Source organism: Schistocerca piceifrons, chromosome X (genome assembly GCF_021461385.2).
Source record: "Schistocerca piceifrons isolate TAMUIC-IGC-003096 chromosome X, iqSchPice1.1, whole genome shotgun sequence".
NCBI classification, from domain to species: Eukaryota; Metazoa; Arthropoda; class Insecta; order Orthoptera; family Acrididae; genus Schistocerca; species Schistocerca piceifrons.
The window spans coordinates 532,427,234-532,449,309 of record NC_060149.1 but is presented as its reverse complement, the minus strand read 5'-3'; the positions used below and the strand labels follow the sequence as shown (position 1 = coordinate 532,449,309).

General features: G+C 42.9%; 1 protein-coding gene across 1 annotated transcript in view; it reads right to left on the bottom strand.

Annotated features, from left to right (window-relative positions):
- Positions 1–4,713: 4,713 nt before the first annotated feature.
- LOC124722495 (inversin-like) overlaps positions 4,714–22,076 on the bottom strand; it is a 117,722-nt gene continuing 100,359 nt past the window's right edge. The window contains exons 8-9 of the mRNA XM_047247649.1: positions 10,802–11,027; positions 4,714–5,070 (exon numbers count right to left, since the gene is read on the bottom strand). Of these exons, the coding sequence (XP_047103605.1) occupies positions 4,921–5,070; positions 10,802–11,027 (376 nt within the window). The 3' untranslated portion in view covers positions 4,714–4,920. The remainder of the gene's footprint in view (positions 5,071–10,801; positions 11,028–22,076) is intronic.

The following is a 22,076-nucleotide window of genomic DNA, read 5'->3' as shown; positions in this document are numbered from 1 at the left end:
AAGTAGTGCATGTTGGACAGATGTACCTGTGAATCATGCTGTACACAGCTCTGCTGCTCTTGACGCATTTTAGTGACATTCGCCATAAATTATGAGCATATCGACCAATTATTTGTAAGTAAATGAAACTGATTTTTTCTGGAAACTGTTAATGCCTTACCGCCGATGAGACTATGTGGATGTTTTACAAGCACCACACTGTAAATGAACTGCAGCACTACTCATTACAAACCTAAAATACGTACACAGTACTTTCAGTGCACTTCATTTAATTCCTCCGAAGGGTAAAACATAACTGACGACGACGCAGATTTCCATCGAGAGTTGCGTAAACATGACTTACCTGTTGCCTCGGCAATGCCCGTTTCCTTGGATGCGTGAACTTCCTGGTGGTGATCCATCCGATGGCGGCAACATCACAGAAACCCCTTTGTTCAATGTATTTTTAGCCCATGATTTATTATTAGATCTACAAAAGAGCTGTATCACTGAATTTGTTTCGACGAGATCTGCTATTACGTTGGCAAAAAACAGCACAATTCCATTTACAAAAATGTAGTTGATGCTGTATCACGGTTGTTAATCAAGTTGCGAAAACACATTATTGTTTGTTTCATGAGTGCTTTTTCACTGTTAGTGTCGACAAAACCATATTATGTTCGTCTTTAACGGGTAAAAAGTAATTTGAGGTGAAAAAGTTAGGTGCCCCACTCTGTATATCCAACAGAAGTGTTTGAAATTGGCTAATACCTGGAGAACGTTATCAGCCATCATGTGTAGTGCCAACAGTGAGGCACGGAGGAGATGATGTTACAGAGCTTGGGGGTACCTTCGTGATTATGGTGCGGTGCCCTTATTGTTCTTAAGAAAACACTAAATGCGAAAGGATATGAGCACATTTCACACTGTTGTGTACTGTTTTGTAAAGCAGAGGATCAGTCTGTTAGTAGATGATGATGCTGTATGGCTTGTGGGGCGCTCACCTGCGCGGTTATCAGCACCCGTACAAATTCCCATCTTTACTCAGTCCAGTCTCGCCACTTCCATGAATGATGATGAAATGATGAGGACAACGTAAACACCCAGTCCCCGAGAGTAGAAAATCCCCATCCTGGCTGGAAATCGAACCCGGGACCCCGTGATCCACAGGCAACAACGCTAGCCACTACACTAGCTGCGGACTTTACTAGTAGAGGAAACGAATTGCAGGAAGACCCGCAGAGTGTCGACGCTTGGTCGAATGATTGCCGAACAACCAGTGGAAACGGTCACATCAGCTTAATATCCGCGCGTAGACATACGGAGCGATTTAAAGTGGTACGGACCACTTTTTAAACTTCTTTTTCTTGTACCTTTGTCTCAAACTGGCGCAGGGTTGGGGTGGTTATCAACGGATTTGGCGTGGTTAGTTTGAAGGCTAGCCGGATGCCCTTCCTATCGGCCCCCGTTACTCCCCAGGACGAAATATGTGTACCGCAGCTATCTGCATGCAGTGGTATTCTAGTGAAAGTGTGCAAAATTTTTCCGAATCGTTGGGACTTGGGTACCACCCCGATGTTCACCTAGTGGAATATGGAAAACTGCCTAAAAACGACGTCCAGGCTGGCCATCACATTATCCCGTCCTGGAAGCAGCGCTTTAACACGCACAGCTGTTAAGGAGGGAGGTGCGATAAGACTACATAAAACTAATTGTAGGAAAGAGGGATGCCAGACTGAAAAGTTCACATGAAGAATCTTTGGGTAGTGTAATCCACTCACGAAGAAGGTAGCTTACAAAACCATCGTTCGATGGAAACCTGAGTATTACTCGACAGTCAAAGACACTTACCACATGAGATTGATAGGTGAAATGGAGAAATGCCAAAGAAGAGCAGCCCGATTCGTCACAGGTTTTTTTTGGTGAGCACAGTAGTCTCACAGAGATGATCACTGAACTACAGTGGCAGACGTTGAAAGAGAAGCATTGTGATTCAAAGTGTGGTTAGCTGTTAAAATTTTGAGACCGTACACTATCTGATCAAAAGTCTTTGGACACCCACTAGTGGACATTAATATACGTATTTATGACAGATTGAACTCTGCTAGCGACACTTTTAGTGAGTTTTCTGACTGTCTTTTAAGGATGGCAATCCATTCTTAATCAAAGGGCCGAAACCAGAGAAGGTAGTGATGTTGGACACTGTGAAATGGAGCGATGTCAACGTTCTAACTCATCCCAAAGATGTTCCATCAGACTCAGATTGAAAGTCTCTGAGGAGGACAGTCCATTCGGGAATGTTACTGTCTACAAGCCATGGCTTCACAGATGATGCGTTACGACACGGTGATCGATTCTGCAGTCATAGTCTCTGAACTGTTCCCCTGCTGTACACAACAGTTCACAGCGCTGTGAAATTTGTTCAGATCCTTCCACATTTTGTGTTTTATTAGGAGCAATGAGGGGACCACACCCTAATCACAAAAACGCCCCCATACTCTATAAGACCATCTCCTCCGTTCTTCACTGTTGGCACTACACACTATGACAGGTAACGTTCTCACGACGTTCGTCAATCCCAAATCCTCCTTTTGGATTGTCACAGGGTATAGCGTGATTAATCACTTCCAAACATTAATTTCCAATTATCCACTGCCGAGTGGCGTCTCTCTTTACACCAATTCAATTGTCCCGCAGTACTGACTACATAAACGTATGCCTTACGAGGGTCTGCTTGACCACTGTGTCCCATTCTTCTTACCTATCTACGCACAGTCATTGTGTTAGCTTGACTGCTAGTAGCATTTTGGAAATCACAAGTTATTCCTTCCTCTGATTTTATGCGGCTTTCTGCAACCGTCCTCCAGAATGCTCGATTTTCGCTGTCCGTCAATACACGAGGTCTGCCTGATCTTGGTTTAGCTTTCGAGGTTCCTTCGCATATCCAGTTCACAATCATATATCACCAACAGCCGACATGGGCATGTTTAGAAGGGTTGAAATGTCGCTGATGGATTTGCTACTCAGGGGACATTCGATGCCTACTCCACGTTCATAGTCAGTGACCTCTCCTGACCGACCCATTCTGCTGTTACTGCTTCTCTACTGACAACCCAATACTCCCCGACTAATTTTATACTGACTGGTCCGCCCATCGTATCATCTAGTGGTCGATTCCACATTACATAAGGGAGTCCGGATACTTTTAATCAGATAGTATACGGTTCTGAAAGAGTCAAATGGTTCAAATGACTCTGAGCACTATGGGACTTAACATCTGAGGTCATCAGTCCCATAAGACTTAGAACTACTTAAACCTAACTAACCTAAGGACATCACACACATCCATGCCCGAGGCAGGATTCGAACCTGCGACCGTAGCGGTCGCGCGATTCCGGACTACCGCACCTAGAACCGCTTGGCCACCGCGGCCGGCTGAAAGAGTCATTCAGTATACTTTTTTCTTCCTCCGTATATCTCTAGAAAGGACTATGGAATAACGTTAGAGAGATTCGATCACATACGAAGTATTATCAGCAGTCTTTCTTTTCATTCACTACTCGAGCAGGGATGGGAGGAAGTGACAATGATATCTAAAATACCCTTCGCCACGCACCATAAATAAGCTTTCGGAGTGCAGATGTCGACGTATATGGAACCATTATTAAATAATTATCCGAGCAGATTGATTTAGACTTTAGTCGCTTTCGGTATAGCGTGGGAATGGTTCCTTAGAAATGCCAGATAAATTTGCTTTATCAAACTCGCTCGAATTGGTTCGTCTTTAACGTCGAGAGGGCGCACTAAAATGCACAAAATAGGATATTCATTTTATTGTAAAAGACAAAGAAAAAGACGTTTGCATGAGAATACAGCTGGTCACAGCTCTTCCTACACATATACGACTGGAAAATGATGAGAAGAAACGGTACTGTCTGTAAGCACCTCCTGCTGTTCACTGCACAGTAGCTTGGGAAGTATGTAATCAGATGCAGAAATACAGCCCGTATCCCTGTCTGTATTATGTTAAACCAGTAACGTATTTTTTCCCTGAAACAACAGTCCACATCTACTCTTTATTTTTCTAATTGTTTTGTTCTGTGCTATTTTCTGTGTTGCAGACCCATTACCGTTCAAATCAGCGAAGCTGTCTGACACAGAGCTTAAATTGCCGGAGAGTGCAAGGTGTTCAAAGTGATTCAAATGGCTCTAAGCACTATGGGACTTAACATCTGAGTCCCCTAGACTTAGAACTACTTAAACCTAACTAAGGACATCACACACATCCATGCACGAGGCAGGATTCGAACCTGCGACCGTAGCAGCTGCGCAGTTCCGGACTGAAGCGCCTAGAACCGCTGGGTCACATCGGCCGGCGTGCAAGTTGTTAACTGAAGCCCTGTTATCTGCTGTAACTTGGTATGATCCTCATTTTGAAAGTACTTTCTATCGTGTACTGTTTGAGGCCACCTATTTCATTCTTTAAAAAATCGCTAATGAGAACCAATTTAACTATCGGCAAGTTATGCATTTTCAAGCATGAGCAACAACGTGTTTCTCACTGCAAATAAAATGACAAGAATTTAATGTAATCAGAGTAGCCTTTTGTGGAACGATGCTGTAAAATCAGCCCCTAGATGCTTACCAGAAGAATCACAGTATGTCATTCCTATTGGACACAGCATAAAGCTTTTCAATTGGTCTTCATGTTCAGTTCATCTTGAGAATGCTCTGTAAGCTAAGAGAAATCTTTTATTACAAAATGATTTGTACTAAACAACTTCTATATACAGTTCGTTAATTGTGTAATACATTTACAACTTTTGTGTGATATTTTATACGGTACATAATTTGGGAATTTCTAGTCCATAAATAATTTTGAGATCGACATCAGTCAATAGTATGTGCAATTTCAAAGCTACGTGGTTAGTACTTGGGATCCTATCTGAGAAAACCAAACACTTTTGTTTTGAATAGAGTGACGGCGATAATTCCAATGGTGACCATTAAAGAACTCCATTTCTGGGAGGATTCGTTGTCAGTCTTCTCGGCAGGATCGTTTTCTGGCTCCAAGTCATCCGTTTCCGACAACTGAAATGATAAAAAGTGCATGATCGTTTATAAAACTGAGACTCACTTACGAATCACATCCATTTACATGTACTTCGAGATAAAAAAAAGTTTTGAGATAGATAGGGTGAAGTGGTACCATAAAATGAGATCACCAATGGACAGTTTGAGTGTACGCAAATGTCTCACGTAACTGTTTAAGGAAGACTCATACTAAACGTGCAAGTCCGCCTCGGTAGCTGCACGGTCAGCACTGTGGATTCCTAACCTAAGGGCCCCGGGTTCGATTACCAGCCTTGGAGGGGATTTTTCTACGTTCGGGGATTTAGTGTAGTATTATCCTTACGTTCGTATCGTCAGAAATGACAGTACGCTGTTGAGATGCCTCAATGGGAACGTCGTGCAAGTCAATAAATTAAAAATAAAGTACTAAACGTGCATGGAACAGAAAGGCAGGCGATGGCACCGCAAATGGTGCTGTGTCTGCACTAGACGGAACGTCAGTACAACGTCACTTCGCCCAGCCCAGCACTGATCGGTGAAAGTGAGGTAGTGAGATACCATTCGTGATACAAAAATTCGGAATATAGGATCAGAGTTAAGGAACTAGTAAAGGTAAACTTTATTGATCAAAAAAATGGCTCCAAGCACTATGGGACTTAACATCAGAGGTCATCAGTCGCCTAGACTTAGAACTACTTAAACCTAACTAACCTAAGGACATCACACACATCCGTACGCGAGGCAGGATTCGAACCTGCGACCGTAGCAGCCACGTGGTTTCGGACTGAAGCGCCTAGAATCGCTCGGCCACAGCGGCCGGATAGGCCCCAAAAACGCTTCTGTAAGTCTATACTTCCCGAGAAACCTTGACGCTGACGTCCTGTGCCGTTCCGTTGCGTTAACAGCCTCTGTGAATTTCGTCATTTGAAATGCATTGTGAAGTTCCGTTCCGATTCGTCAAATGTGAATCGACCGCTTAACTTAAGGGGACGTGGACGTGAACGGCCTGTGTTTTTATGCTTCGCTTTCGGTGCGCGTTACCCGTGACCCGAAATGCGGAGTAAGCTGCGGTTTTGTACCAACACTGAATGACATTAACTGAAGCTGTACAAGAAAATTTACTAAATTGTCAGTTATAGTTCAAGAATTACAACATTTCCTCTAATAAATGGTTTTCTAACACTCGTTTCATTTCTGGTACTATTTTCTGGTGCATCATCAGTCTAACAGCATTCATACTGTGGCAGGCTGCTGTCAACATTCATAGGAACACATTATGCCTCTCGTTTTGTAGTTTGTAGTGCACCTAAGGAAACACAAAAATCTTTATTACACCACATAATTATTTTGCTCAGAAATTACCGCTAAAATTATATGCAGAATGACAAACACAGAAATTTTCTGCAATGAGACTTGCAATGAGACTATACCATTCTTCACTTGGGAGAAATTTGGTGAACATAGCTGAAACCATAGTGAAGATATATGTACCTAAAGTTCGGAAAATGTAGTTTCGAGAAAATGAGGAAAGACATTTCACAGTACTTTTGACTCACCAAATGCCTCTTTCAGAACATTCCAGCAGCATATTCTTGCTGGCTAGCTGTATCTTTATCCCCTACACTTTTTCAGGAGTCCTTTCCTTACTCTGAACTCTTCAGCAGTGGCCTCCGCAGCCTTTCAGCTTCAACTACTCGCTGACGATCTTTGGCAGTCGGAGGAACTATCATATTATTTCCTGGTTAGATGACCAATTTGTACGTTATTTTTGTTCTGCTAATTGCAGCATCATTGAAACAGATGACAGCATCCATCACACCAATTTTGAGTACCGTCCTTCCAACAAACACTGTTTTTGGTACTTGTTGCCACCCACAACTGTTGAAACTCTTATTATGATTCTGTGTGTGGTCTTGTAGAGATCTGATAAATAATTTTGTATCAGCAATTCCTGTGTATTGACTTAACTGTTTGCAAGACTGTGGCAGTGCGACAGTGAACTGAAAGGGGACGTGGCTGCTGTACAGGCTTTTGCTCAAAGAGCGTTTAAGAACAAATAAACAATTTGAAAGTTGATAATGCACACATTTTCGGAAACGGTAGAAATTTGTCTTTCAGATGAAGATAATTTTTTTTTCTATTTTTCAGTAATTTTCACGTCCAGGTCCCCTTAACACCGACTGAAGAGAAATAATCAGCTAACGACAAGACGATGTGAAGTATAGAATTTTGCATGAAAGTGTGCTCAGACCAGGGCCGGTTCGAGAACATTTTTTTATTCAATCGAGTCATCATTTGGCGCCCACCTCCTCCCTTTCTCCTTCTACACTTCCACCCGTGTCAGTGTTCACTAGTAATTGTGGTACGCACCGCATACAAATCTTGTAGTTGAGTACCTCGGGCGCCCATCTCCGCTTGTCGCCCCAAGCGGTGGCTCGGGTGGCTTGGGCCTCAAACCGGCCTTGCCTCCGACGCAGATGTCTGTTCGGAATTGTAAGTAGAGACGTTACCAGTGCCCCAAACCGGCAACATCTGATCTCGTGCAGAGGCACCAGCGGAGAACGCGGCCTCTAGTGAGATAACTTGTAGTATAGCGTATTATGTAAATGTTTGCCCTCTCCACGACTTGCTTAAATACTTTTCTTTACCATAACTTATTGATAATAATAATGTTTCTAAAGGCTTCGCCTAAGTTTAATACAGTAAGAATCCCGTCTCTCATAATGCGAAAATGATGAACGTTGTAGGATTATAGCTTAGTCTGTTTTCTTTCGCACCAAAGAGAGTTGTGCAGCGCACGGGGTACGAGTGATACAGGAATGTGTAGAAACTATACTTACAGAGGGCGGTAGGTTGCTCTGGGCAGCAAACCTACCATAAATGCAAGTGGTGTTTTATTGTAGAAGGCTGGTTACACAACCATGGGCCACCCCGTGATCAGGAATATTAGCAATCATTGTACTAACAGTGGAAGATTTTTTTTAAAAAAAAGCTACGTTCCAAGCGTTAGGAGAGCTATAACCTCTGTGGAGCTGCTTTAGAAAGGAGGCGCGCTTCGCTACTGTAGTAAATGAAGCTCCTAGTAACACGATATCATGGTATCTGAGGTTGGATATGGCTCTGTCATTTGATTTACACTTGTAGTTTTCTGTTCTGGTTCTACGAATATTGACTAACGATAGCTCTAGCTTGTTATCAGAATAGGTATTGTCGCATAGGACATACTGCATCTGAAATTGCGCTAACACTCGACATTCACTGAAGCATCCTGTCAATTGCTGCGGGAAGTAGTCTATGAATAAATTGTGATGCGTTGTGAATAGAGCAGCAGAAGTCCGGATCTCTTTCTGAACAAGACCAGTATCGGAATTGTAGGAACTATCCGAATCCATGGTTACGAATCCAGTTCCGTGTACTGACACTGACGGGTTATTTGGTACCGACCGGCCGACGTGTCATCCTCTGTCAATGCCGTCATTCGGATGCGGTAAAGAGAGGCACGCGGTAAGCACACCACTCTCCCGGCCGTCGTCAGTTTCTCAGACATTGGAGCCGCTACTTCTCACTTAAGGAGCTCCTCAGTCGACACAACGAGGCTGATTGCTCCTCATTCCACTCGTCCCGTCAAAGAAAAATCCCTTGCAGTATCGGCAACTGGATATTCAGACACACAGAAACAGGGCGTTTCTCTGCCCCTCTACGCGAGGCCGTGACCGATACCCAGATTGTGCGAGTTTCGAGCAGTACTCTAAATTTCTTGAGCGTTTAGGCCTCTTGTTGGCCTCCGTAGCTAATAGCCACTCTTCAGCTCGTGGCCAAATTTTGCAAATTTAATGTTCAGAAAAGATTCCACGGTCTCACAGGAAACTCTCAGAAACTTGTACAATGAAAGCTTTCCGTACTGTCTTTCGATACGACTTTACTTCTGCAGAATTGTGTAAGCTGTCCTTTCCTTGTAACTAAAAAAGAGTTATTTTCAAATATACACTACCTGACAAAAAAGTGAAGCACATAGAAGAAGAAGAAGAAGAAGAAACGGAAAGAAACTCCATAGCTGAAAGGGTGTGTGATGTTATTTCGGTGGTCATGAAACAGAATCACATTTACAAAGAACATGATAGTATTAGCCCACTTATTAGTATGACCTTACACTGATTCGATTGGGAAGGGTGTCATAAAGCCGTTGTATCCTCTCCCGAAGAAAATTGGTTCGCAAATGTTGTAACTGGTCCTTGATATCCTGGACACTGGCACTGGGACAGAGATTATGTTCGAGCTTCTCGCACACGTGTTCTATTGGGGACGGATCTGGAGGTCTTGCTGGCCACAGGAGTCCCTCAACATCACACACACACTTCCTAGACACACTTGCCATTCCTTTGTAATCAAAATAACACAGGCACTGCTATGATGTGTATATCTGCCGATACCGGGCATGTACAACGTCTGGCCTGTACTGGAATATAAATAATGTATGTACGAATACAGATCGTAGACACATTGTTGACGACATATGGATGTTTGGGTCGTGCTATGAGTCGTGCACGGGTAGCCAAATTGTAAGACGACCGCTCGCGATAAGCTGGAAATCCGGGTTCGAGTTCCAGTGCGGCACAAATTTTCATTGTCCTCATTCCAGTCTACAGCTGATGGTTGTTATTATTCGCAATTTCGAATACATTTAATGTACACGTGTCATTTGTGAACGTCCATGGCGCTTTTGAAAAATGGTAGTGCTATACTGCCGCATGAGAGGTTGCGATGTGCCAGATGTACAGTAGGGCGATCCTCCTAGTAATGATCAGAAGTGGTCGATCAGAACTTTGAGGACGCAGGACGTCTGTGATGTGCCGCTGCGCCGTCATAATTCCCTCAAACACTACCGGCCATGACCTCCAATCGTAACCCAGATCATGATGCCTCTGAAAAACATTGTAAGACTATGACCTCTTCACAGGTCGTCGTCATACGCGCTGACGATAATCATCGCTCACAGTGATCACTCAGCATCTGACACTCGTTATACAAATACCCTACCATGCCTGGTAACAACACATAACACGAAAACATTAAGTACTCTCTGTCGCCAGTATAAGATAGCAACCTCAGTTTCAGTAAGTTATGGATTGTTTGTGAAACAAATGTAAGAAAAGTCTTGCTGGGTATACAATGCCCCATGACTGACCAACTGTAAGAGCTGTTTTGCAGTTCAGAGAGTAAGACTGTTGAACTTTCAGATTCTGTCACTTCCTTGCCGAGCTCTTGAGGGTGAAGACGTTCGGTCTGGCTGGTGTTCCCAGTGTATATTAAGGGATCTATCGTAACTGGGGTTCCAAGATAATACTACCATCATAATTTACATGTACGTCTCCATATCTGAGCGGTCAACGCGCCAGACTGACGTGTGGAAGACTCAGGTTCAGTTACCGATGCTGCTAGAAATTTTTCTTTTTGTAGATGACTGAAATGGAGTACTCTCAGCCTACTTAAATGGAAAGTAACGGCTCTAAAGTCTGGAAAGCTACTAACGGCAAGGAGAGCGGTGTTCTGACTCTATGTCTCTCTGTACCATATCCAACGACGCCAATTGGCAGATGAAGACACATCGGCTGCTCAGCAACACCTGGTTCTCTGAACGTGATTGCGTACATACATTTTCAAGTTAATTTATAACACCACTCACATGTTTTTGGTACAACTGACTTTACAATTTATAAACTGTCTTTTTTTAGGCAAGTATTATTCTTACCTGAACTGTAAAGTGATGGAGAAACCTGAGGTTGTGATAAACACACTCAGCTGCCGTCATAGCCTCTCTAGCTTGTGTAGCCAACTTCTTTGTAATGGGCATTTTTGAAACGGGCTGATGCTGCTTTGGTACACTGTCTAGCCTCAACCGCAGGTAGTAGATAGTTTCGTACTGCTGATAGAACCTCCTTTTCAGTTCTTCTATCTTGCTGAGGCCATCCTTCAGTCTGTAAAATTAGATACGTTTAACATTCATCACTGTTAAGCTAAATGGCGATTTAGAACATCAGGAAAAAGAAATGACATAGTACTTCCTCCAGTGACGACGGAATTACAGATACTGACTTTTATGTAGGTATGGTACTCATCCGGTCGCTTGTTGAACTTAATACGATTTATGGCGCTATTAACTAGTTCTCGAGCCACTGCAACCTCATCGTCAGATGAAGCTATTACAGGAATGTTATTATCTGAACTATGGGTGCTATTCAGGTGTATGGTAGAGGTATTACATACAATGTAATGGGGTTACTAAAATTTCTGACATCGATACTCATCGGCGAAAGACGCAGGAACCTAATCTCAAATAATGTTCATCCACTTGTTCACTTGAAGTATCTCACAGGCTATTTCCGCAACACAACAGACAATCTCTTAACTCAGACCCTAATTTTAGAACTAAATGACTGTAACGCACTGTTTAACATTTGTTATTTAAATAATCGTATATAAAATTTTGGTACACAGTTTACGTGTTAATGAACTGATGAAGTTAAAAAATTAACGAACCGGTATCATTAAGGTATTCAACATGATTTGTTAACATCATTATGAACAATTATACTTTTTTTTAAAGAAAATGTTGGGATTCATGTCCACCCAAAAATCGGTATTTCAGTTTAAAATAACATACTGTAATTATAAGCAAGCATGTTTGTTAGGCAAATGAAAGTTATCAGATGGACTATAACAACCAAGAATATTTTAATTATACTTACCTCAAATACAGTACTTTCCCAAACAATGAGCCCTAAAATGAAAGTTTCAAATAATCTTATTGGTTACTGCATATGCGCCTACATTTAATACTGATGAAGCTACTTATAACATCAAGGGACCGAAGACCGTAGCAGTCTGGTCCCTTTAATTCCACAAACCAACCCAACTTACTTATAACATCTCCATAGCTTAGTTGGCTTAAAATATAACTATCGATTCTAAGCGAAGAAACAACATTGAGTCTATCTTCTGACATGGAGATTCGAAGTCTGTTTGTGATCAACTTTAATTCTGAAAATGGCTATTGACTGCTGTTTTTGACCTATGTCGCAGACAAATCCTTAAAGCGGCTTCGATATTAGAGAAACAACATTAGACTTTTTCTTGTTGAGGAAGGGTTTGTACATCCACCTCTACTGACTAATTAGTTTTTCATTTTCCTCGTCGTATTTTTGAAATTTGTGGTAGAAAACCTTGAACTAAATAAGTTATTTTCTATTTTATCGTCTAAGAAATTAATGCATTGTTATATATCTAGACTAAAATGTGAGCTACTGCAATGATTTCTTCGTTGTAGAGAAACCAAATATGGAAATCAAGTAGTTTGTATGCCCCAAGCCTTTGTCACAGTGTAGGTGTAAACCGTTCTATGGCAGGAAGGAATGTCTTGGTTTGTAATTTTTCTTGTAAAGTCACTTCGACTTCCAAGTGCTCCGACACAAACATGAGCTGATAAACACACGTTTGTTTTGCACTTGCGTTGTGTTTGACTTTTCTACTAAGCCCAATGAGCTAACTCAGTAACTTTCACATCATATAATTCAAAGTTATCCCTTTTTGATTCTAGGAGCCTTGTTACGGATGCCAGTGCTAATGCAGCCGTGATCACGTCCAGTCGAGTATTCTGCAGAGTTTCACTAGTTTGTTTAATAGTCCCAAGATATCATCCCAAAATTCCAAACAAAGCCACGTTTTCATTTTCGACATCTGGATAACAGTGAATTAGTGGTTAATACTTCCAACTGGTGCTAGAACACAGCAAACATGATCAGTATAACATCTCTGACACTTTGTTGCGCAAACTTAGAGAGGTAACACATGATTTTTCTAACTCTTCTATGTCCTCTAAAACTTGAGAGGTAACACATGATTTCTCTAACTCTTCTATGTCGTCTAAAATTACAAAAAATGCGTTCTTTACTTCCCTATAGACACGAGAATTGGTTTTTCAGTTCCTGCTTTTTCAAGCAATAGGTTAGAACTTTGTACCTGTTAGTTGAGGCTGTGATAAGTACATAAATTTCTTCCAAAAAGTCAGAAAACCTCATGGTACTTAGGCAGCACCTTGCTGCTGCGTGCACTACAAGGCTGAGTGAAACCCCAACGTAAGGCCCTCATATTGCCAAAATATTTTATGCAGGAAATCTACTTCGCGCGAGTTGGAACTCATTTCATATCACAAAAATTCCGTTAGCCGTTCTCTCAAAAGTATTAGCAATTTTGCCTACTGCAGGGCCACGTGTCGGACATGGCGCCACTGGGGAGTTTGATGCGATGGAGCGCAGTGTTTCAGAGGCGAATGCTGACTTAACTCATATGAACCGCGAACTGAAAAATTCAGCGAAATAAGTCTATAAAAAATAATTACATCTACGGCTGTTATGATTACAGAAGGCCAACACCACACAATTAAGACTAAGTCTTCTTTACTTAAATTTTTGTGGTGTGGTCCTTAGACTTCAGCCTTGACACCCTGCGCTTACCTTGCCGTTGTTCCTGAAATATAACGGAATCATTTGAAATAAACTTTACAGGGGTGAGGGTACTTGTGTGGCCGTTCATGTTACGTGGTGTAAATCGTAGTGAGCACATCTGAGATTCCATAAAACAGGAGCATTCTAGTTTTGGATTGCATTGAACTGTCATCAGCCAGGGTGTTTCCTCAGTGCTTTCGGTATGCCACAAAATTCATGCGACGACGTGTTACTCCTGCGTGATACTGTATGAGTAAGTATCTCCAAGTCCATAGCTTGTGAGTTAATGCAACAACACTATAAAAATTGACAGCGAACGCATGCAGCTATATACAGTAGAAACCCTATGGTGGATCAATATATTGATATTTATAACTGCTTATATAGAATGTGAAATATCGACAGACGACGCTTCACACTTATACTTAGAGAAGGTGTAACGGTTGTGATTCGTGGCCAAGAGAAATGTTTTGAAAGTTTAAGTAAAGTTGTCCGATAAGGCGTCAAGGGGCCAAAAACGAACGCCTTAGTTACTGTAGCATCGTGAAAGGCAGGGATGGGCGAGGGCCCCACCAACAAGCAAGAAGTCTGTCAAATGGTTCAAATGGCTCTGAGCACTATGGGACTCAACTGCTGAGGTCATTAGTCCCCTAGAACTTAGAACTAGTTAAACCTAACTAACCTAAGGACATCACAAACATCCATGCCCGAGGCAGGATTCGAACCTGCGACCGTAGCGGTCTTGCGGTTCCAGACTGCAGCGCCTTTAACCGCACGGCCACTTCGGCCGGCCAAGAAGTCTGTCATTGGTAGCGAGCTAGCGAACGAGTTTCAAAGAGTATGTTTCTAAAGTAGCTAACGAAACTTCGAATGTTTAATTTAACACTGACAAAGAGGGGAAGGGTAAACTCGAATCTAAAATACTAACTATATTATTTTCTAAACCACGCGAAAGGTTAAATGTAGTAAAGAAACAGGAAGCCGAAAAAACTGACCAATGGGTGGTCCGTTGGTGCGAGAAGGCTTGGAGAAAGCGACGCTACGAAACAGCTGGGGAGACGCAGATGGACTGTTGACAGTGACATTTGCATGTCATGCCATCGTCAGCCACCACCAACGACGAAACGTTGGCTACAGGTTTGGAGGCTCTGGCCAGAAACACGAGTGAAATCGGATTGTAGCATACAGTCTGCACAGGGAAGAGTCCCATCCACAAAGCTGTCAGCAAGTTATTATAATATAACTTCCTGTCGCTGAGGAAAGGGCAGTAACTTCACAGAACTACTGGGAAATCATCTAATAGTGGCCATTAACGGTTTAACACTTTGGTTCAGAATTGTTTTACCAATTAATAAGGAACATAGTGTTCAGAAATGGTTTCTTGGACTGCTGACTTTTCTTTCACTGAATCTTTAAATTTAGCTGACACTGATATTAAATACCTTTTTATGGAACTTTGCTTGGGGCATAAGATTTGGCCAGGTATGACGCAGCCTGATATTGCTGCAATGACAGCTGCATCGTCAAGCTGGCGAAAGGTGAGTAGACCTTACTTATAACTGCAGTCACGTTCTTGGAAGATTTCGTTACTGATGTGGCTTGTTTCTGGAGTCGTCATTAAGCTGATTAGTCTTATTCTCATCATTAATAGTAGTGTAAAATCCAGTAGAATTTATTAGTAGTTTTGCTTCTTCGAGTATAAGTCGGGATGACTTCTTCTTTGGAGCAAGTTTGGTATTCCTGCGTTGTGCACAGTATTATCGTTGAGAGTGAGAAGCGGCTGTACATAAGAAGTTGTTTTTCGAATGTTAGCAGTGACAGCGATGAAGAGTTCTGACGCCGTTAAGAGAGTGAGACTGGCTTGGTCGATCGACTATGGGCGGGCCATGGGGTAACTTTTTCTTCTTTTTTGCGGGTTTTACGATGCTGAGTAGACGGGCCAGGCACACAACCATTTTTGGAGACTGCTGCTGAGAGTCGCAAAATAGGTGACGAACGTACTACAGTAAGTAAATGAAAGGGGGTTGACACGTAACAAGAATTTGGGGTAAAGAACAATTTCCTTCAGGAAAGTTGATAGGATTCTGGTTGGTACGTCACCAAGACTTTAAAACGAGTCAGTGGATAAATATACAACGTTCCAGTGGATAGAGTGGTGAAACTCTAGCTTAAATAACATAATGATGAAGTTTGATCGCAACAAAAGAAAGCCGGGAGATCAGTCACAAAGAGTGAACTTCGGATTACATGTTATGTAACTTCCATGTTACAGACATTCTGTACAAATGAAGTTATATGTTAGTTGACGTTAAAATACTTTCTAATTATTCCCACACAGCTTACTTATTTTTAATAGACTTCCTGGACAACTTTTTAGGAAAGCTACCTTCATATATTGACACAAATTTGCTGTGGAATGTACTGAATTTCGTATTAGCATTTCATTCCATACTGGCTTAATCCCGTTCCACCTATTTTAACTTGTACTTAAAACACTGTACCTTGTTCTCATTAATAAGTCACTGTATGAACTTGCCTCAGAGATGTGAGGAGTTACATTGTTTATTTACGTTAATTGTCCATCATGATCAAATAGTCCATTAACAGTCTGGTAAAAATTAATTGTTTCATCTAGAGCACTGTCTACAAAAGTGTTATCAACTAGGGTCCTGCTATATTGCTGCACATGAGTTGGAAATGATCAGTTTCTCGTGTCAGAATCTATTAAGAAATCTACCTTGAAATTTCTATACACACCAAATATTTCTTCTTATCTGACAGGGACCTCAACAATTAATCTACATTTCTCACATGCAGCTGCCAACGTCCTTGCCACATAGAATACAACGGTTTTTCCTCGATCACTCAACCTACATTGAACCCAGTTAGTATTTAGATAGCTGACCACGTGCGTATGATGGGTGAAGTTGTTAGGTGGCCGTTTTAATCAAACTGTCCCGTAACTTGTTAAAAACCTGTAAGGGATAGTCAAGTTAAATTGGAATAAATTAATCCCCACCAGGTAATAAAATCTGAATTAGTACTATTGATTTCCAACACATGACCAATTGGATTTTGACTTCATACATTAAATTACATGCATAGCTATATAAAAGGCCACTGGAAAATCAAAATCAATGCTTGTAAGAAGGTCTAGGTCTTGAAACTCCCAGGGAGTCTACCCCCTTCGCCATTCGCAGAACCATCCGTTTGCCTCCCTGTGTGAAGAAAGACAAGAGACAGCTCTGAAAATGGTCAGAGTGGTGTTTTGTTTAGTTGGGAGAGAGAGAGGGAGAGAGAGAGTAGCCCCGAAGACAATGCGGAGCACATAGTACATCACGGGAATGTGCAGGACAACAGCGTTTGTTTTTAACAGGCCATGTCCACAGGATGCATGTCGCCTAACGCCCAGGGACGTGGAAAAACTGCTTTTGTAGGAGCACTCAGCGGGAATTCCGTTAACATAGCATCTTAGAAAGTGGAACGGGAACAGAAAGTTGGGAGTTCCCTGTGGCGCATGAGACGCCGACACATAACCGGGCCACGCCAAACTACGTAAATGAATGTTTAAAGAAACGTAAAGGCAGCTCCTATTAGTTCACATGAACAATCAAGGAGAGGGAGAAGAGAGTGCAACTGTGCTTGCAGAGCTGTAACCGTATTGGTCGGTGCACGAAGGAAGGCAGAGAGAGCGAGTAAAACACATATTTTTGGAGCTGCAAGAATAACAAGTTTTTTAACTAGTTAACCATGTGGAATACGAGTAAGGAAGGGAGGCCAGCGTCTTGTAAGGCATCTTACTGGTCGGCACTCACAACAATCAGTATTCTACCAATCAGAATTACACAATACTGAAAAACATAGAACTTAAAAAGTTTTTTTTCCTTGGAAACACTCTGCAGATCGTCACTTCACTTCCAAACTCACTTCTATGCTGCCTCTATGCCAGACCTCCTCTCCGCACATCCGAGGTGAGAGGATCTCACCGGGCTGAGGTTGAATTTAGACTTTGACAGAGACGAGTTATTGGAAAGGAGACAATGACTCATGTTTCAGCCACAGCAGCCGTCACTTGCAGACTCTAAATATGCTGAGGCCAGTCGCCACAGCGAAGCAAATTCCTGTGTATACCTTTGCTTGAAAGTTGTTGTGAGTGGAAGAGGCTATGTTTTAGTGCAGTCTGGGGTGTAATTTCATATGTCAAACACGGCTGCTATGCGTTTGTCTATTTCCTCATAAGATGTAATTGTTTCTTACATTTTCCGTTTTTGACGATCATTTTATAGGACTGATGTGAGCACAGCATAATTTCTGAACCGCAATCGAATGTAAACAGTAGGCGCTATACACCTCTGGAACCTACGAGTATATAGTCATGTATGACAAATAATCTATGTTTTTTTCTCTTTGGTGTAGACGATAGAATTTTGCCTCCATAGTGATTGGAATAGAAAAATTGCAGGGTGAATGTATGTCAGGTTTGGAAATATATTTCTTGCAGTGGGGTATTAACAGCATTGCATTCCACGGCTAATATATCGTAAACCACACTGCTTTAACATTATACCATGTTTAAGTGCAGAATTATGTAGCCTTGGGAGTGTGTGTTTGTGTTCTATGATCATTTCTCCCTTTCCAGTACGTTCTTGGTGTGGACTCCAAACACTAGAACAGTACTCCCGAATTGGTAGCACAAGTGATTTACGTAAAATGTTTCAAACTTCTTCTGTCTGGAGCTCCATCATGCATAAGCCATAAGTTTCTTCTTCTTCTTAACCGTCTGTTATTATATCACCACGACACTCTCAAATGAATCAGGCTCGTATCCACAGTCTTTACAGAACAGCAGTCCCGGCCCTAGAATGAGAATGCCAGTCTATGTGATTAGTGTCAGTCGGTTGTACAAGTTTGGAACACGTGTCATGCTCTTTCCGAAAGCAAAATATCGAAGTGTATTGATTATGTGGAACTTAGCTCATTCTGTTCCTTCGTGAGACGTCAAATGTAGCGGGTTGGCTCTGAGCACTATGCGACTTAACTTCTGAGGTCATCAGTCGCCTAGAACTAAGAACTAATTAAACCTAACTAACCTTAGGCCATCACACACATCCATGCCCGAGGCCGGATTCGAACCGGCGACCGTAGGTCGCTCGGTTCCAGACTGTAGCGCCTAGAACCGCACCGCCACTCCGGCCGGCAAATGTAGCGGGTATAGTGCCCTCCTACTTCATGTCATTTCCAAATTAAATCGTAGACAATGTCGCAGGGAGGCTTGGTTAAAGACGTAGGAATAGTTACAAGACACATAGAGGCACCATCTAGAGTTTAGCTCAGGATACTTAGCCGATAGGTTCAACAAAGAGGCAGTTCGTTTTAAAATAGAGGGTAGAGTGCTGCCACATGTATATAGTACTCGCAAACTAATGGAGGGCTAGGTTTAGCAATGTACAGAAATTGAGAACCACGCTGCAATGTTATTGGCTGATAGCATTGTAAGATCGATGATATGACATATCTTGTTGACATGACAGCTCGTCGAGAGCAGTGGTGTGGAACTCGAGTAATCTAATAAAATGCGTCGAAATTACGGAAAACGAGATAAAATTATGAAAATTGATGGAAAATACGTTAAAGTGAGGAAAATACGACAAAAATGATTGTTATAGGGCTCTGGCATCGGCAGTTTGCTCATGAATTATCGACATCGTAGACTGAGTTCGTGGTCTTACTCAGCGGGATGTTACGGTATAACGAGAGGAAGGGGATGTGAATTGTAGCTTGCTGTAGGGTCTAAGAGTGACTATGTTTTTTTCCGACTTGGGAATAGAGAGCGAGAAAGCCGCTGTTCTGTATTGATATTTGTGAGTCTGAAATTTATGTAATACCCACATGCATGACAATTTGTTTACAAGACTGCCACAGACACTAATTTTGAGTTCTCAGAGGCTAGAAGAGTGGACGGACTGAGGGAGGCTGCTGGAAGCGGCCGGCGGCAGCGTGGGTAGTGCAGAGTGACCGCCCGAGGCGACCACTACGGCCGTTTGTCAAGGCACTCATCCCGCTCGCGAGTGCAGTCCCTAGAGCTGCCTCTTCCCACCGCGAAACGTAGCCGAGGGCCGTAGGATGCTGTTGGCCGTTCTTCTTGTGGAGAGCTGTTCGTGACGAATGGTCGAGTAGTTCGGTATTGTTACAAGGAATAGCATTTCCTAGAAATACCTTTAATTTCTGCAGACCTGAAACAGTGTGTCATTGTCAACCCTACACCGACAAAAGCAGAGCACTGCTAGCAGATGGATCTCTTTGAGTACTATCACCGATAGGTTAGAACATGCATGGAAAAGCAGTATCCCTACCTGTGGAGGAAGGAAAGGGAGGGAGGGGAGGAGATAGGAGGGTAGGTAAGGCTGGTCCTAAGTTACTTAGTCTGTATAAACACATCGAGGTGAAGACACACGCACTGTTTTGGTGGAAGTTTTTCTTCTTCGACATTTGTGTGATGCTATTACATTCTTTCGTTTTCCTGTAGAACCAAGGCCGAGATGCATTCGTAGCACAAGATAGTCATTGCTATTGGTTTTTTGTGTTTTTTTTTTTATTTTTAATAGTTGCTCACTTTTAGGGTGATTACATCCCTCTCCTCCCACGACACACTTGTACCATTCACATTTGACCACAGCTGTGGTATCATCTTCATTTCCTCACATGTCTCTTCCCTCCCCCCCCCCCCACTCCCACCCCACCCTTTCTGCTCACACCATAGAGCCCGCATCTAGGTTGGAAGGGGGCCATCTCTCACGTTAAAATAGAGGGACATTCGCAATGTATTGGCAAAATATGTTTCCGTGAGAAAGTCAGGTACCTCAGTGTCTGACTGGACTGGAAACGGACTTGAGGGATCACCTACAATACGTCGCCAACCGAGCAAACACGATGCTCAAAGAACTCTATTCAACGCTTAACAGGCAAAACACGCTAAATACACTACTGGCCATTAAAATTGCTACACCACGAAGATGACGTGCTACAGACGCGAAATTTAACGGACAGGAAGAAGATGCTGTGATATGCAAATGATTAGTTTTTCAGAGCATTCACACAAGGTTGGCGCCGGTGGCGACACCTACAACGTGCTGACATGAGGAAAGTTTCCAACCGATTTCTCATACACAAACAGCAGTTGACCGGCGTTGCCTGGTGAAACGTTGTTGTGATGCCTCGTGTAAGGAGGAGAAATGCGTACCACCACGTTTCCGACTTTGATAAAGATCGGATTGTAGCCTATCGCGATTGCGGTTTATTTTATTGCGACATTGCTGCTCGCGTTGGGCGAGATCCAATGACTGTTAGCAGAATATGGAATCGGTGAGTTCAGGAGGGTAATACGGAACGCCGTGCTGGATCCCAGCGGCCTCGTATCACTAGCATTCGAGATGATAGACATTTTATCCGCATGGCTGTAACGGATCGTGCAGCCACGTCTCGACCCTTGAGTCAACACATGGGGACGTTTGAATGACAACAACCATCTGCACGAACAGCTCGACGACGTCTGCAGCAGCATGGACTATCAATAACGGATCGTGCAGCCACGTCTCGACCCTTGAGTCAACACATGGGGACGTTTGAATGACAACAACCATCTGCACGAACAGCTCGACGACGTCTGCAGCAGCATGGACTATCAGCTCGGAGACCATGGCTGCGGTTACCCTTGACGCTGCCTCACAGACAGGAGCGCCTGCGATGGTGTACTCAACGACGAACCTGGGTGCACGAATGGCAAAACGTCAGTTTTTTGGATGAATCCAGGTGCTGTTTACAGCATCATGATGGTCGCATCCGTGTTTGGCAACATCGCGGTGAACGCACATTGGAAGCACGTATTCGTCATCGCCATACTGGCGTATCACCCGGCCTGATGGTATGGGGTGCTATTGGTTACACGTCTCGGTTACCTCTTCTTCACATTGACGGCACTTTGAACAGTGGACACTATATTTCAGATGTGTTACGACCCGTGGCTCTACCCTTCATTCGATTCCTGCGAAACCCTACATTTGAGCAGGATAATGCACGACCGCGTGTTGCAGGTCCTGTACAGGCCTTTCTGGATACAGAAAATGTTCGACTGCTGCCCTGGCCAGCACATTCTCCAAATCTCTCAGCAATTGAAAACTTTTGGTCAATGGTGGCCAAGCAACTGGCTCGTCACAATACGCCAGTCACTAGTCCTGATGAACTGTGGTATCGTGTTGAAGCTGCGTGGGCAGCTGTACCTGTACACGCCATCCATTCTCTTTTTGACTCAATGCCCAGGCGTATCAAGGCCGTTATTACGGCCAGAGGAGATTGTTGTGGGTACTGATATCTCAGGATCTATGCACCCAAATTGTGTGAAAATGTAAACACATGTCACTTCTAGTATAATATATTTGTCCAATGAGTACGCGTTTATCATCTGCATTTCTTCTTGGTGTAGGAATTTTAATGGCCAGTAGTGTAGATGGGTAGCTAGGTCCATGT